The sequence below is a fragment of the Budorcas taxicolor genome, chromosome 13 (genome assembly GCF_023091745.1).
Source record: "Budorcas taxicolor isolate Tak-1 chromosome 13, Takin1.1, whole genome shotgun sequence".
Classification (NCBI taxonomy): Eukaryota; Metazoa; Chordata; class Mammalia; order Artiodactyla; family Bovidae; genus Budorcas; species Budorcas taxicolor.
The window spans coordinates 72,509,206-72,522,812 of record NC_068922.1 but is presented as its reverse complement, the minus strand read 5'-3'; the positions used below and the strand labels follow the sequence as shown (position 1 = coordinate 72,522,812).

Here is a 13,607-nt window from a genome sequence, read left to right as displayed (position 1 = left end):
AGTGTTTTTACACCATTAGCTCACTTAATCCTCATCCAGCCATATAAAGTAGATACTATTATCCTTGAAACTGACAATTCTTGGGAGGGATATTCAAGAGGGAGGGGACATATGTATACCTATGGCTGACCCACATTGATATTTGGCAGAAAACAAAAAAACTTTGTAAATTATCCTTCAATTAAAAAATAAATAAATTAGAAAAAAAAACCCTAAGAATCCTTTGAGATAGGTGCTTTTACAGACAAAGAATTTGTGACTTAGAGAAATTAACAATTAGTCTAAAGCCACACAGTTTGTGAGGGCCAGAACTAGGATCTGAACACAAATCTAATTCCATAACTATCTACCCTACACAGTGAAGGCATGGATCTGTACATTATTAAGAAACTGTTTCTTAATTTGAAAACCTACAGTAGTTCTTTACTGGGAATGAGTCAGATTTGTCCAAGGAGATTTTAAAAAGGATGCAAGTGCTGGAGCCTCCTCCCAGGACAATCTGGTAGGTTGGGGAGGGGGTGGGATTCCGGAATCTGTTCCCATTTTTAAGTTCCACAGGTGACTTTTACGTGTACTAGCCGTTGGGAGGAACCACCGTAGGGAGGCGTATGGATGAACAGTTGCTACACTTGGAACAGCTCGCTAGGACACAGCAGCCAGCCGCCCAGCCTTAGGACAGGATTATGCCGATTTGCCGGGCATTTAAACTACAAAGGGTATTGAACTCAGAGTCCTCTGGCTTCCAGTTGGAGATGCTCTTTCCTGTCCCCTGGAGAGCAGAGGTGGAAAGAAATGCGTGGTTTTCCAGGGTTGGTCAGAAGTGGCAACAGCAGAGTTCTATAGGGGCAGCACTGAGATGGCCTCAGCAGTGAACTGGGCGACCAGGCTGTCAGGCAACCTGCGGGGCAGGGGGCTGGGGTGAGTCAAAACCCAGACGAGACAGTCTTTATCTGCTGCTTTTTGCTGCGTGTCTGCTTGGCAAAGAGCTCTGGGGCTGGGTGTTTCTATCTGGGGGTAAAATGTGGGCAGAGAAGGGTTCTTCAAGGCAGGGGACTGTGAAGAAGAAAGGAACCAAGTGGTAATAAGAACCAGGATCAGCTAAGGGTGAAGGGAGAGAGGCTTGTCTATCCATTTCTTAAACAAGGACACATCTTTGGTGGTGACTTGAAGTGGCTTAAGTCATCATGGGTTTCAGAGCATGACAGATTCGTTTGAAGTCAGATAATAATAGTTGAATGTTCTCAAGTGCCTTCTGGGCTTTTTTTTTTTTGGTGATTTCTATCCTCCTCACTGCCACACACACCCCCCCCAACACACACACAGACACACACACGGACACACACACACACACACACACACGCTTGCACAGCTTCCTGTGCTTGCTGGCTCCTCTCTTTCACAGAATTACTGTGCTCCTATTAACCCTGGGTTCAGTTGGGATTTCCATTTTTAAAAATAAAACCCTAAATCTGTTATTTGTTTATTAGTTTTGGCTGCACCGGGTCTTCGTCGCCGCCCGAGGGCTTTTCTCTAGTTGCGGTGAGCGGGCTTCTCATTGCGGTGGCTTCTCTTGTTGCGCAGCACCGGCTCCAGGCGCTCAGGCTCAGTAGCTGTGGCGCACGGGCTTAGCTGCTCCAGGGTATGTAGGATCTTCCAGAACCAGGGATCAAACCTGTGTCTCCTGCACTGGCAGGCGGATTCTTAACCACTGGACCACCAGGGAAGTCTGAAATTTCCACCCCTAGGTCTTGGCCACCGCCTCTCATCATGGAGATTTATTTGTCCCTTTTCCTGGAGTTCGGTGGGAACCTGAGGGCTGGTCAGTCTCTTTGCTGTTGACCTTGCCCTGGGAGCTTTCTGAAATCTGGCCTCCCAGGCTCTTAGGAGAGCACAGCAAAAGAGAGCTTGGAAAGAGAATTTAAAAAAACAAAAAACATGATCCTTGAGTATTTCTAAGACGATCTCCTGGCGGTACAGGAGATCGTCTTGGAACCAGAGAGCAGAGGGTGGGCTCCTTGCCCTTGAGAAGAGAGAAAGGGAGTGATCCAGATGATGCTTCTTGCACGGGGCTCTTCCCGGGGTTTTCCCAGGGTGCGGGGGCGGGGCGGGAATTGGGTTGTGTCAGACTTAGATTCACTTTATCTAACCGCACTGTTTCTAGAACTTCACCTTTCTTCCCGAGTTTCCTCCTCCGCTTTCAAAAGCATATGTGACCCCATGCCCATTCCTTTCTCTTTAAGTCACCAGATTCCTTTATGGGGTTGGCAGCGATGCTCTGATAGCCCCGGGTCCTGTCGGGGCATATGAGTGGCGCGAGTGCTGAGGTTCGCCAGCTTCTACACTCAGGGGGATTTCAAAGTGTTTCAGGACTGGGTCTTCCTCTCCCCTCCCTGCCGGACACTCAAGGGACCCGGGAGGTGGAAGGGAGCTCTTCTTTACCCAAGAGAAGAAAAGCCGCCTACCGCCTGCCCCGACTACCCACACTTGCTCTCAGCTTCCCTTCCTCATCCCTCCAGCCACTCCCCGAGTCTGAAGCACTAGCCCAGTTTGAAACACCCCTCCCGCTTTGAAGGAGGCTGGGCCGGCCGGGGGGTTATTTTGGGAGCAGCCTCTGAGATCCAATGGCCTTGTTAGGGCAACACTGACCTTTCCATCCCAGGAGGAGGGTAGGATTGGAGGGGGGCGGGGCAGGGCGCGGAATCACAGCCCGGCACACCCGGGGGGGGGGGGGGGCGGGTGGAGGAGAAGGGGGCCAGCCGGCTGCCGGGAATTCAGCCTCTGAGCTGGGGGCTGTCACCGAGGAAAAGTTCTCCTTTTTGAAGACAGACTGGGGACCCCTCCACCCCACCCCTCCCATTGCACTTCTTAAAGGGATCACAGCACTTTTTCCTTTGACTCCATGGAAGCCAGGTTGGGGACACTCTGTGGAAACTTCGAACCTTTCCTTCCCACTTCCTCCTCGGTTGGCAGCCTTCCTCTGGCCGACTGAGTGGGGGCCTCCCAGGCATGGCACTGACCGCCCGACTCAGTGCTGACTTGGCTCCTAGGTTCCTGCAGCCTCGGGTGGCATCTCGCTTCCCTCCTCCCGAGGCGCGGTGAGTCAGGGGGGCGCCCAGCCCTGAGCTGCTTGGAGAGAGTTGCTGGCACCCCCTCTCCCCATCACCTTCTCCCCCAAAGCTGGAGAACGGTGAAGAGGTCGGGGGCTACGATGAGATGAGCGGGGGTCGCTTTGACTTTGATGATGGTGGGGCGTACTGTGGGGGCTGGGAGGGGGGCAAGGCCCACGGGCACGGCCTGTGCACGGGCCCCAAGGGCCAGGGGGAATACTCGGGCTCCTGGAACTTTGGCTTTGAAGTGGCGGGTGTCTACACCTGGCCCAGCGGAAACACCTTCGAGGGATACTGGAGCCAGGGCAAACGGCACGGGCTGGGCATAGAGACCAAGGGACGCTGGCTCTACAAGGGCGAGTGGACACACGGCTTCAAGGGCCGCTACGGGACCCGGCAGAGCAGCAGCAGTGGTGCCAAGTATGAGGGCACTTGGAACAACGGCCTGCAGGACGGCTATGGCACCGAGACCTACGCGGATGGAGGTGAGCCCGGCCTGCAGCCTGCAGACCTGGGGAGGGGCCAGATGGGGTGAGGAAGGTGGTGGAGGGTGGGGCAGGAGGGGCCAGGATATGATTTGCTGTGTGGCATCGGGCAAGCAGCTCCACCTCTCTCTGCATCCATTTCATTGTCAGGAAAAGTGAGGTCAATAACGGAGCTGCCGAGAGAATTGGCAGACATGCTTGGTACAAGGCCTGTCATAAAAACACACATTCAAGACACATTCAATAAGACACCACTGCCACTGTGGCAGGCTAGGTGTACAGAGAGCTCTGGAATATACTCCAGAAGATCTGGTGTCTAATGTCAATTTTGCCATGAAAATTATTTTCAGCCAGTAGATCATGAAGTGTTCATTCATTCATTCATCTATCCACCCCCCATCCACTCATCCATTTACCCATCCATCCATCCACCCACTCATCCATCCATCCACCCACTCATCCATCCATCCATCTATCCATCCGTCCATCCATCCACTCATCTATCCATCCATCCACTCATCCATCCATCCATCTATCCACCCAAGCATACTTTCGTTCAGTGAATATTTCTGTAGTACCACTTATTCACCAGGCATTGTAAAAAGGGTTAGAGGTAGAGAGAAATAGGATAGAGTCCATGGGTTCAAAGATATGCTTGCAGACAAACAATTATATACAAGTATTTACAGTGTGCTGTGGCGGAAAAGGAAAGTTAGGTCTGAGGAGGTCAGGGGAGGCTTTAGAGGAGGTGGCATCGGAACTGCATCTTGATGGGAAGATTGTTTTTGTGAGGCTTGTAGACAGTGGTCTCAGGTATAGGGTGGGCTTCTGACTGGGTTACCTACTGCTGGCTATCTGGTGAGGGCTCAACCTCCAGCACACCTGGATGTTAACAGGTTGTTAACAGTTTTCGTGGCACAATGGCTGGCTGGAATTGGACTAAATCTGGCTCCACATTTTCTAATTTGGTAACCTTGAGCTGTTTGCAGAACCTCTGCAATTCAGTGCAGCTCAGGTGTTTATACTAGTCACTGCGCAGAGCACTGGGGATGAGCAGAGAGCAAACCTCACATGTTCCAGTTACCAAGTGGAGTTAGTCCCTGCAGGCTTGCTGGGCATCAGTGAACCAGGCAAAGTGATGCAAATATGCATGTGCAGAAAGTCCCTTCCCTTCCCTACCGTATTGCTCCTCCCCACACAGTGTGTGTGTGTGTGTGTGTGTGTGTGTGTGTGTGTGAGCATGGATGTGAGTCACAGGGATACAGCATTATTTCTGGGAAACTACAGGCTGATGTCCCAATATGTCTAAAACAGGGAAAACCCATTCATTCCTTCATAGAGCACAAGTGATGTGTCAGGCACCCTCCCAAAGCAAGTCCCAGGGTCCGAGGCAGTGAGCAAGCAAAGTCCTCAGGAAGCTCCCTGTCTAGTGAAGAAAACAGAAATAAACAGGAAAACAAACACAGATGCAATTTCCAAAAGTTACCTGTGTTACAGAAAAACTAGCAGAGAGGGAAGAGGGTAATTTTTTTTTTGGAGGGCGGGTGTCTGAGTACTCAAGTGGGGAGGATGGGAGAAGGAAGGAAGAGCCCAGGCAGAGGGAATGGCGATTGCAGAGGCTCTGAGATGGGACTGGGCTTGGCACGTATGTATGTACCTACGAGGAACAGCAAGAACACCTGGGGGCAGGGAGGAGTGGGAGAGGCGTGAACGAGGAGTGGGAGAGGCGTGAACGAGGGGTGCAGGCTGGGCTGCCGGGGCTGCCGCTGGAGATGTGGGCATGGGCTAGGACATGAAGGTTTGCAGCGCCCTGGGTTTTAGCCTAGGCATATCCAGGAGCCCTTCAGGCCAGGTCATTGCGAGGTCTGCCCCTCTGGTTTGTCAGAAGCCCAGATTCTCCTCTCGGATGAGACAGCCCCACATCCAGGGGGTCTGGAAACCTCAGAGATCCTCTCCCCCAAGCACAACCCTCCAAAATTAGATGTGGCCACTGCTTCGGAAAATCTCTTTAATCAACCTGTCATCAGTTTTCCCAGGGGTTGTTAAGGACCTGCCCTTTGCCCCATCCTGGGTAGCACTGAGGGGAATGTGGACAAATAAGATCCTGGGATTAGGGACGGCTGGGAGCCGGGCAGCCTTGGATCACCACTCTGCCCCTATCGTATTCTCTTGTCTCTTGGAGCTTCAGTTTCCTCATCCCTAAAATGAATTTATACTAACCTCTCTTAAGCTTTCTCATGGGATGAATGTGCAGTTGCCATTATTACTATTAACTATCACTAATTCATTCAGTAAATATTTATTGAGTGACTATTAGGAAGCCAGCACTGGGTGGATGGGGTGGGGGATGGGGAGAGTGTAGAACTGAACAGGATGGGAGAGGTCACCCTGACTTCCAGGGAATGTAACAAAAAATTGTATTGGGTGCCAAGCAGGGATATGCTGGGGGCTAAGTGAGCAAGAAGCGGGTGGCTAACCAGACTGAGGCAATCAGGGAGGCTTCCTGGAGGAAGTGACAAGTGGGGCTCTGAAGTACAGAGTGAGCCAGGTGACAACCTGGAGGATGCTTGCTCCAGGTGGTGAGAACAGTGTACAAAGACTGAAGTCCAAAGCTTGCTGTCCAGCGGAGATCAAGCTGAGATTTGCGTCTTATTCTGTTTTGAGAAGCCTTGATCCAAGTGATAACACATCTGCTTTCCTCCATTCCCTGGCTTACCTTGCAGTCTGATGTTACAGGTTTCTGCCTGCTCCAAACCAAAGAATAGCTTTCCAAACTGGAGGTGTCGACCCATTGGCCAAATCAACTTAGTGGGTCATGACTTCCATTTTGAAAGAAATAAAGAATAGAACAGAACAGAATAGAAAATATCAGAGTGTTTCATAGAGAATGAGATTAAAGTATTGATTCCTGAAATGTTTGTTCAGTTGGAAATTATATATCTATATTTTGTGTATCGAAACATCTGTTTATGTGTATATCATGATTCAGATGTATTTTTTGTTGCAGATCACGGTCAAAAAATAGGAATATTACTGTTGTAAAGTGACTTGACCTGACATCTTCATGGCTGCCCCAGTCATTCCTAAACCCACAGACCTTCCCTCTCCCCCTCTGCTTGTCGCTTTGGCTGGAAGTTCCAATTCTCTGGTCGGAAGGGGAAGATAGTCCACGCGGAGGAGTCTTCCAAACCCTGCCCTAAGCCTCCTGGCACCCCTCCCCCATCTATAGCCCCACATTCCTCCGCTGGCCATATATAGCAAAGCTAAAAATAGCTAGTGACTTAAAGCCCAAAACCAGCACACCCAGCCCTTAAGTAGTAATCCACAGCTGCATGGCTGCCTGGCGGTTCCCACCCGAGACCCAGAGACTAGAACGGCCACTAGTGATCTTGGTTTTCCTCTGATCTTGACCTGGGCCTGAGCCTAGGATTCCAAGGCCCACGAATGGCCTGAAACTGCAGGACTCTCTGTGTTTTTCTGGGAGGTATTTCCTGCAAGAGCCATCAAATTCTATAAGGAATCTGGTGCTCAAATAAATTCCAGGACCATGGATCTAATTCAATAATCCCCTCCCCAAAATGTGCAGCAGGAAAAAGCAAGCCCAAGGTTGACTTATTTTCCCCCTAAAGCTAATAATAGTTAACATTTTTGGAGTATGAACGATGTGCTTGGTGCTGATCTGGGCACATGGCAAGCATTGTGTTACTTAAGCTTTCACTCTAACCCTTACCGGGAAGTACTATTATTACCCCTATTTTATCGATAAGGACACTGAGATCGACAGTCCTCTAACTGGTAAGAGGCCGAGATGGAATTTGATCATCATAAGTGACAATTAAATATTTTATACTATAAATCAGCATTTTAATAAATGATAAACAACTACACAAAATAATCAAGACTGGCTACATACTTTAGGGACACGGTGCAGAACAAAAATGCGGGGCCCCTTCTTCAAAATTAAGAATTTCAAGATGGTGACATCAGAGCCTTAAACCAAATTCAGGGCCCTTCTGAGCTCAGAGTCTTGTGTGACTGTACAGGTTGAATGCCCATGAAGTTGGCCGTATCAAGACCAAATAGTAACAACTGTCTTCCCCACCATTTGTTGAATCTTCACCAGTTTTTATTTTTTGGCTCCACTGGATCTTAGTTGTGGCACTCGGGCTGAGTTGCCCCAAGGCTTGTGGATTCGTAGTTCCCCAACCAGGGGTAGAACCTGCGTCTCCTGCATTGGGAGGTGGATTCGTAACCACTGGACCACCAGGAAAGTCCCGAATCTTTATTAGTTTTTACCAGACTCTGTGACAGTAGTAATAACCATCTCTACCATTTACGGAGTCTTTACTAGTCTTTATCAGACTCTGTGCTAAGAATCATACATGCATTATATTATTGAGGCTTCTTAATTCTCTCTTCTACTACACTAGTGACTTTCAAATTTTTATGATTATAATCCACTTTAACATATGTATTTTCTATTATAGTTCCATGCATACAGATAAAAATGTAAAACTGCAACAAGTCATTGTGAAGTAATATTTCTCTCCCTATATGCTATGCTTGCTGTTTTCTTTTATGTGATCTCATTGATAGAATTGGGCTTCCCTGGTGACTCAGGTGGTAAAGAATCTGCCTGCGGATTCCTGGGTTCGAATCCCTGGGTTGGGAAGATCCCCTGGAGAAGGGAAAGGGTACCCACTTCAATACTCTGGCCTGGAGAATTCCATGGACTGTATAGTCCATGGGGTCACAAAGAGGTGGACACGACTGAGCAAATTTCAAGTGATAGAATTGTTATTTTCTCTTTCTGAGAGAATTAAATGAAGTATTGTTATACATTAAATACTTAGAATTAGGCATGTGGTTAGTGCTTTATTATTATTATTATTACATGCTGAAGTGATGGTATTTTTATGTGTAAGTATGACAACTGGGTCAAAAATGGAACCTTCTATGCTCTGGGTACAGCTTTCTTTGTTTTTCCCAACACTGATGGCTTCAGCTCATTTTAGCCTAACTGAACATGGGAGTTCAATGAATTTTCCAAGCTAGAGCCCTAAGTAGCTCAGCTGGTAAAGAAACCTCCTGCAATGCGGGAAACCTAGCTTCGATCCCTGGGGGGAGAAGATCCCCTGGAGGAGGGCATGCAACCCACTGCAGTATTCCTGCCTGTAGAATCCCCATGGACAGAGCAACCTGGTGGGTTACAGTCCACGGGGCACAGAGTCAGACACGGCTGAATGACTAAGCACAGCACAGAGCCCTGAATAATATCTGCTGTCACGTGACCTGGGTCTGTGCCGTGTATTCCCTGAAGAAACTTAACTTTCATATTTCTTTCTATATTCGCTCCCCAAAGGAATATCATTTCTGTTGATTTATGTGTCTGTCTTTGTGCCAAAATCATGATGTCTTGGTTACTGGAACTTTAAAATAAGTTTTTATTTATTTATGTTGTAAATTTTTATTGGGGTATAGTTGATTTACAATGTTGTGTTAATTTCAGGTGTACAGCAAAGTGAATCTGTTATACACCCACTCTCTTCTAGATTCTTTTCCCACACAGGCATTACAGAGTACTGAGCAGAGTTCCCTGTGCGATGCAGTAGGTCTTTCTTAGTTATCTGTTTTATATACAGTAGTGTGTTTGTGTCAATCCCAATCTTCCATAAAACAAGTTTTTCAATCAGAGTAAATCCTCCAACTTTTCTTGTTCAAGACTTTTCAGGTTATTCTAGATTATTTCCATTTCTGTATACATTATAAAATCAGCTTGTCAATTTCTACCAAAAAGGCCTGATGGAAATTTGATTGAAAACACATTTGATGGATCGTGAGGAAGTATATTCAGCACAACTTCACAAGAACCAAAGGCAGTTTGGAAAGAAGTGATTATGTTAACTCTTCACTAGAGAATTTGAGAGACTCATCCATACAGATCTGTGCAAACTGTCGATCTTGTTGCTTTTTTTAAAAAATATTTAATGTATTATTTTTGGCTATGCTGGGTTTTCGTTGCTGCGCATAGGCTTTCTCTAGTTGTGGCAAGTGGCGGCTACTCTTCGTTGCAGTGCCCTGGATTCTCAGGGCTTCTCATTGTGGTGGCTTCTCTTGCTGCATAGCACGGGCTTTGACGTGCAGGCTTCAGTAGTTGCAGCTCATGAGCCCTAAAGCATTGGCTCAGTAGTTGTGGCACCTGGGCTTAGATACTCCAAGGCAGCCGGGATCTTTCTGGACCAGGGATCACACCTGTGTTCCCTGCATTGGCAGGCAGACTCGTAACCGCTGGATCACCAGGGAAGTCTTCTGTTGCTTTTAAATTCTTTTTTTCTATTTTTTGGATCCTAGTTAGTTTTCTAACAATTGGATGCATTGTTCATACTGATGCATTCATTACATTCCTTTTACTCTGTCAGTTCAGTTCAGTTTATTCCCTCAGTCGTGTCTGAGTCTTTGCGACCCTGTGGACTGCAGCACGCCAGGCCTCCCTGTCCATCACCAGCTCCTGGAGTTTACTCAAACTCATGTCCGTTGAGTTGGTGATGCCATCCAACCATCTCATCCTCTGTCGGCCCCTTCTCCTCCCACCTTCAATCTTTACCAGCATCAGGGTGTTTGCAAATGAGTCAGCTCTTCGTATCAGGTGGCCAAAGTATTGGAATTTCAGCTTCAACATCAGTCCTTCCAATGAACACCCAGGACTGATCTCTTTTAGGATGGACTGGTTGGATCTCCTTGCAGTCCAAGGGACTCTCGAGAGTTATTATGAGTAAAATAGTTAAAGAAAAATGCATTTGATTTTTACATCAATTTGGAGGGAATGGACATCTAAACAGCAGTGAGCCTTCCAATCCATGGACATGGTATATATCCTTTCTTACTTACATCTTCTTTAATTTCACTCAGCAATGTTTTAGCATTTTCAGTGTCTTGCACTTTTTTAAAAAGTAATATTAACAAGTATTTTATTTCTTATGATATTATAAATGGCATTTAAAATTTCCTTTTTCCTATTGTTCATTGCTAGGTTATAGACATATAGTTATTTTTGTACATTAGCCTTCAGTCCTTTTATGTTACTAAATTAATTTCTTAGTTTTGGTGGGGTTTTTTTGGGCGGGGGTTTCTTCAGGTTTAAAAGGAACGTCTTTTAGTTTAAAAATTCTTGATCACTATTAAAGCTTAAGTGTAGAAGGCCTAAGAGAATCTAATGGGACTAAAGACATGTGTTACTTAAGCACTTGGGGCTTCAAGTGGCCAGATCTGAGTCCAAGTCCAGGTGGAGCCACCTCTTCATTTTACAAACATGGGCATATCATGTGGCCTCTTTTATCTTCCATTTCCTTTTTTTCCACTAAGGCTGTCAAAATCTCCCTCAAAATATGACTGAAACAATGAAATGAGATAATCCATGAAAAGGGCTTAGCCTGATGCCTGGCTCAGAGGAATGGCTGAAATGTACACCTTCTTTTCCGTGTTTTCTTCGCAGACCAAAGGGCGAACTAATTCAGGATGGTCTGAACCACAGCTGCCTCTGTTTGGGGAAAAATATTTCAGTACAAAACCTAGCTTTTGATTTGGGAGCACTTAAGAAGCCAAGCATTTGATTTGCTTAGTACTGTGTTGGGTCCTGCCAGTGCAGGCGGAAGCCACGTCAGGTGGATTCCATTGCAAATATAGAATCAGCATAATTGAACCTCATCTTGAAAATCTCACATCCCAGTTCATGGCCAGGGGTCAGCATGACAGGCAGCTGGGCTGCTGTGAAGGCAGCTTCTTGGCATTTATCTGGGCCCCCAGGGGAGCAGAGTGGACCCTGAGTAAGACAGGGAAGTGGACGTCATTCGTCCTCCTCTCTGCGGCTTTGTTCTCTGGGATGCATGTGTCCAGCTGGCCAAATCTCCCCAGACGTGCCCCTGTCCAAGGCCAGGCCCTTGGCATTCATCAACCTGGCATGTTTCCAGCGCCTGCTAATTCCATGTCCCCAGCAGCTGTTCCCTGGACCAGCCCTGGGTGCCGCACCTTTGTGGGGAATGTCCAGTCTCATTTTCTAAGGGCCCTGGTTGAGGGCAGAGTGTGGGGTGAGGGAGACAGGCTTGCTTCCTGCCCTAGACCTAGTTCTCTCCTATCCCTTCCCAAGCTGGAGCCCCAGAGTAGGTGGGTGTTAGGTCTGGTCATGACTGATTCCCCTACTTACTCCTGCATAGCTGAGAGTCGAAGGGCCCAGACTTGCCTGGCAGAATCCGCAGGGCGACCCAGGGACATAGGAACTCCAGAAGCCCCTCCCCTCTGGCAAGGAGTGAGCACCTCGTGCCTGGAAGCATTCAAGCATGTGCTGTGCTGCTGACCACTGTTTGAACTGTGTACAATGGGGGCGACACCCCAAGGCCGGAAGGTGGCCCAGTTCTGTGTTTCATGCACCATGCTTTTCTTCCTTTTATTTATAATACAACTTGAATCCTTTATGTATATCATCTTAACAAAGTGATCAAATTTCACATTGCTGATGACAGGACAACTTGGCAACAGGGGCCCTTGGTGGGATGTACAGAGAAGGCTGTCACTTCCCCTGTGTAATATTCCTGTGGGACAAGTGTGGAGAGAGGGCTGTTCATGCAGAGCCTAGGAGGCCGTGGTAAGAATCTGGCTGTGATCCTGAGGAAAATGGGGGCTATAAAAGTGACACGGTTTGGGATGGACTGGTACACACTGCTATATTTAAAATAGATAACCAGTAAGGTCTTACTGTATAGCAGAGAGAACTCTGCTTAATGTTATGTGGCAGCCTGGATGGGAGAAGAGTTTGGGGTAGAAGGGATAATTGTACATGTATGGCCAAGTCCTTCTGCTGTCCACTGAAAACTATCAGCACATGCTTAATTGGCTATGCTCCAATATAATATAAAAAGTTAAAAAAAATTTTTTTTTAAGTAATATGAGGGAATTTCCTGGTGGTCTAAAGGTTAGGACTCTGCAATTCCACTGCAGGGGGCACTGGTTCCATCTCTGATCAGGGAACTAACATTCCTGCATGCCTCATGACCAAAAAATAAAAAAAAGACTTGCTCTGACTTTGTTTAAATGCCCTTGTTTAAAGGGATTGCTTTGTGTTGGGAGACTGGGGGAGGAGACGGTGCAGAAAGGTGGAAGCGTGGAAATCGGTTAGAATCAGTTATTGCAATGATACAGCTCAGAAGCCACGACGCTTTGGATCAGCCTCCTGGGGCAGCAGAGGTGGGGAAAAGTGGTTGAACTCCATGTCCATTTTGAAGGTGGAGCCGATAGATTGGCCTCATGGGTTGCAGAGCAGGTGTGTGGAGAGAAAGAGGAGTCAGGGAAGGTTTCAAGGCCTGAACTGCAAAGGATGGCGTTGCCCTGAGCTGGGATGAGGATTCAAAGAGGTAAGATCAGGAGCTCAGTGTTGGATACTGAGGGTGAGGGATGCCTGTTACACAAGCCACGTGGACGTAAGGGTTGTGCGTAGGCCTGCACACAGACAGGGGCCTCGGAGCAGCCAGTGGGGCGTCTGAACCCAGACCCTATCCCCTTGATCCCTTTGCGCCCCCCACCCTCAATTATTCCTGGCTTCCTAGGCCTTCAGCATGGCCGAACTGACCCAGGACCTGGCAAAGTTGCTTTCCCCCAGGCTCCAGGATTGTCAGCATCCAGGCAATGTCACTCGATTAATCCCCTGCCTCCAATGCAAGCTAGGAGAGCAGCCTCTATGTGTGTGTGGGGGGTGGAACCCTGCAGGCTACCGGGGCTTGTTATATACCCACTGCAAACCAACCCCGATCCCAGGAGCTGGTCGCCCATGCTGTCAGCCCCTCCACTTTGGGTGCCCTGGTGGTAATCCTGGAAAGTGAAAGACCGCGGAGCTTTGATGGGAGGGAGCATTTGGGGGCCATGGGAAGAGACATTGGTGCCACCTTGCAGGCGAGCCAGAGAGCAAGGCCTTGGAATGGTTACAGCAAAAACAGAATGTCGTCTATACAGTCACCCAAAGGGACTG

At 47.9% G+C, this 13,607-nt stretch overlaps 1 protein-coding gene across 1 annotated transcript in view; it reads left to right on the top strand.

Annotated features, from left to right (window-relative positions):
• Window positions 1–2,741: 2,741 nt before the first annotated feature.
• Window positions 2,742–13,607, top strand: part of JPH2 (junctophilin 2) — a 73,424-nt gene continuing 62,558 nt past the window's right edge. Inside the window, 1 exon segment of the mRNA XM_052650547.1 lies at window positions 2,742–3,592. Coding sequence (XP_052506507.1) covers window positions 3,214–3,592 — 379 coding nt within the window. The 5' untranslated portion in view covers window positions 2,742–3,213.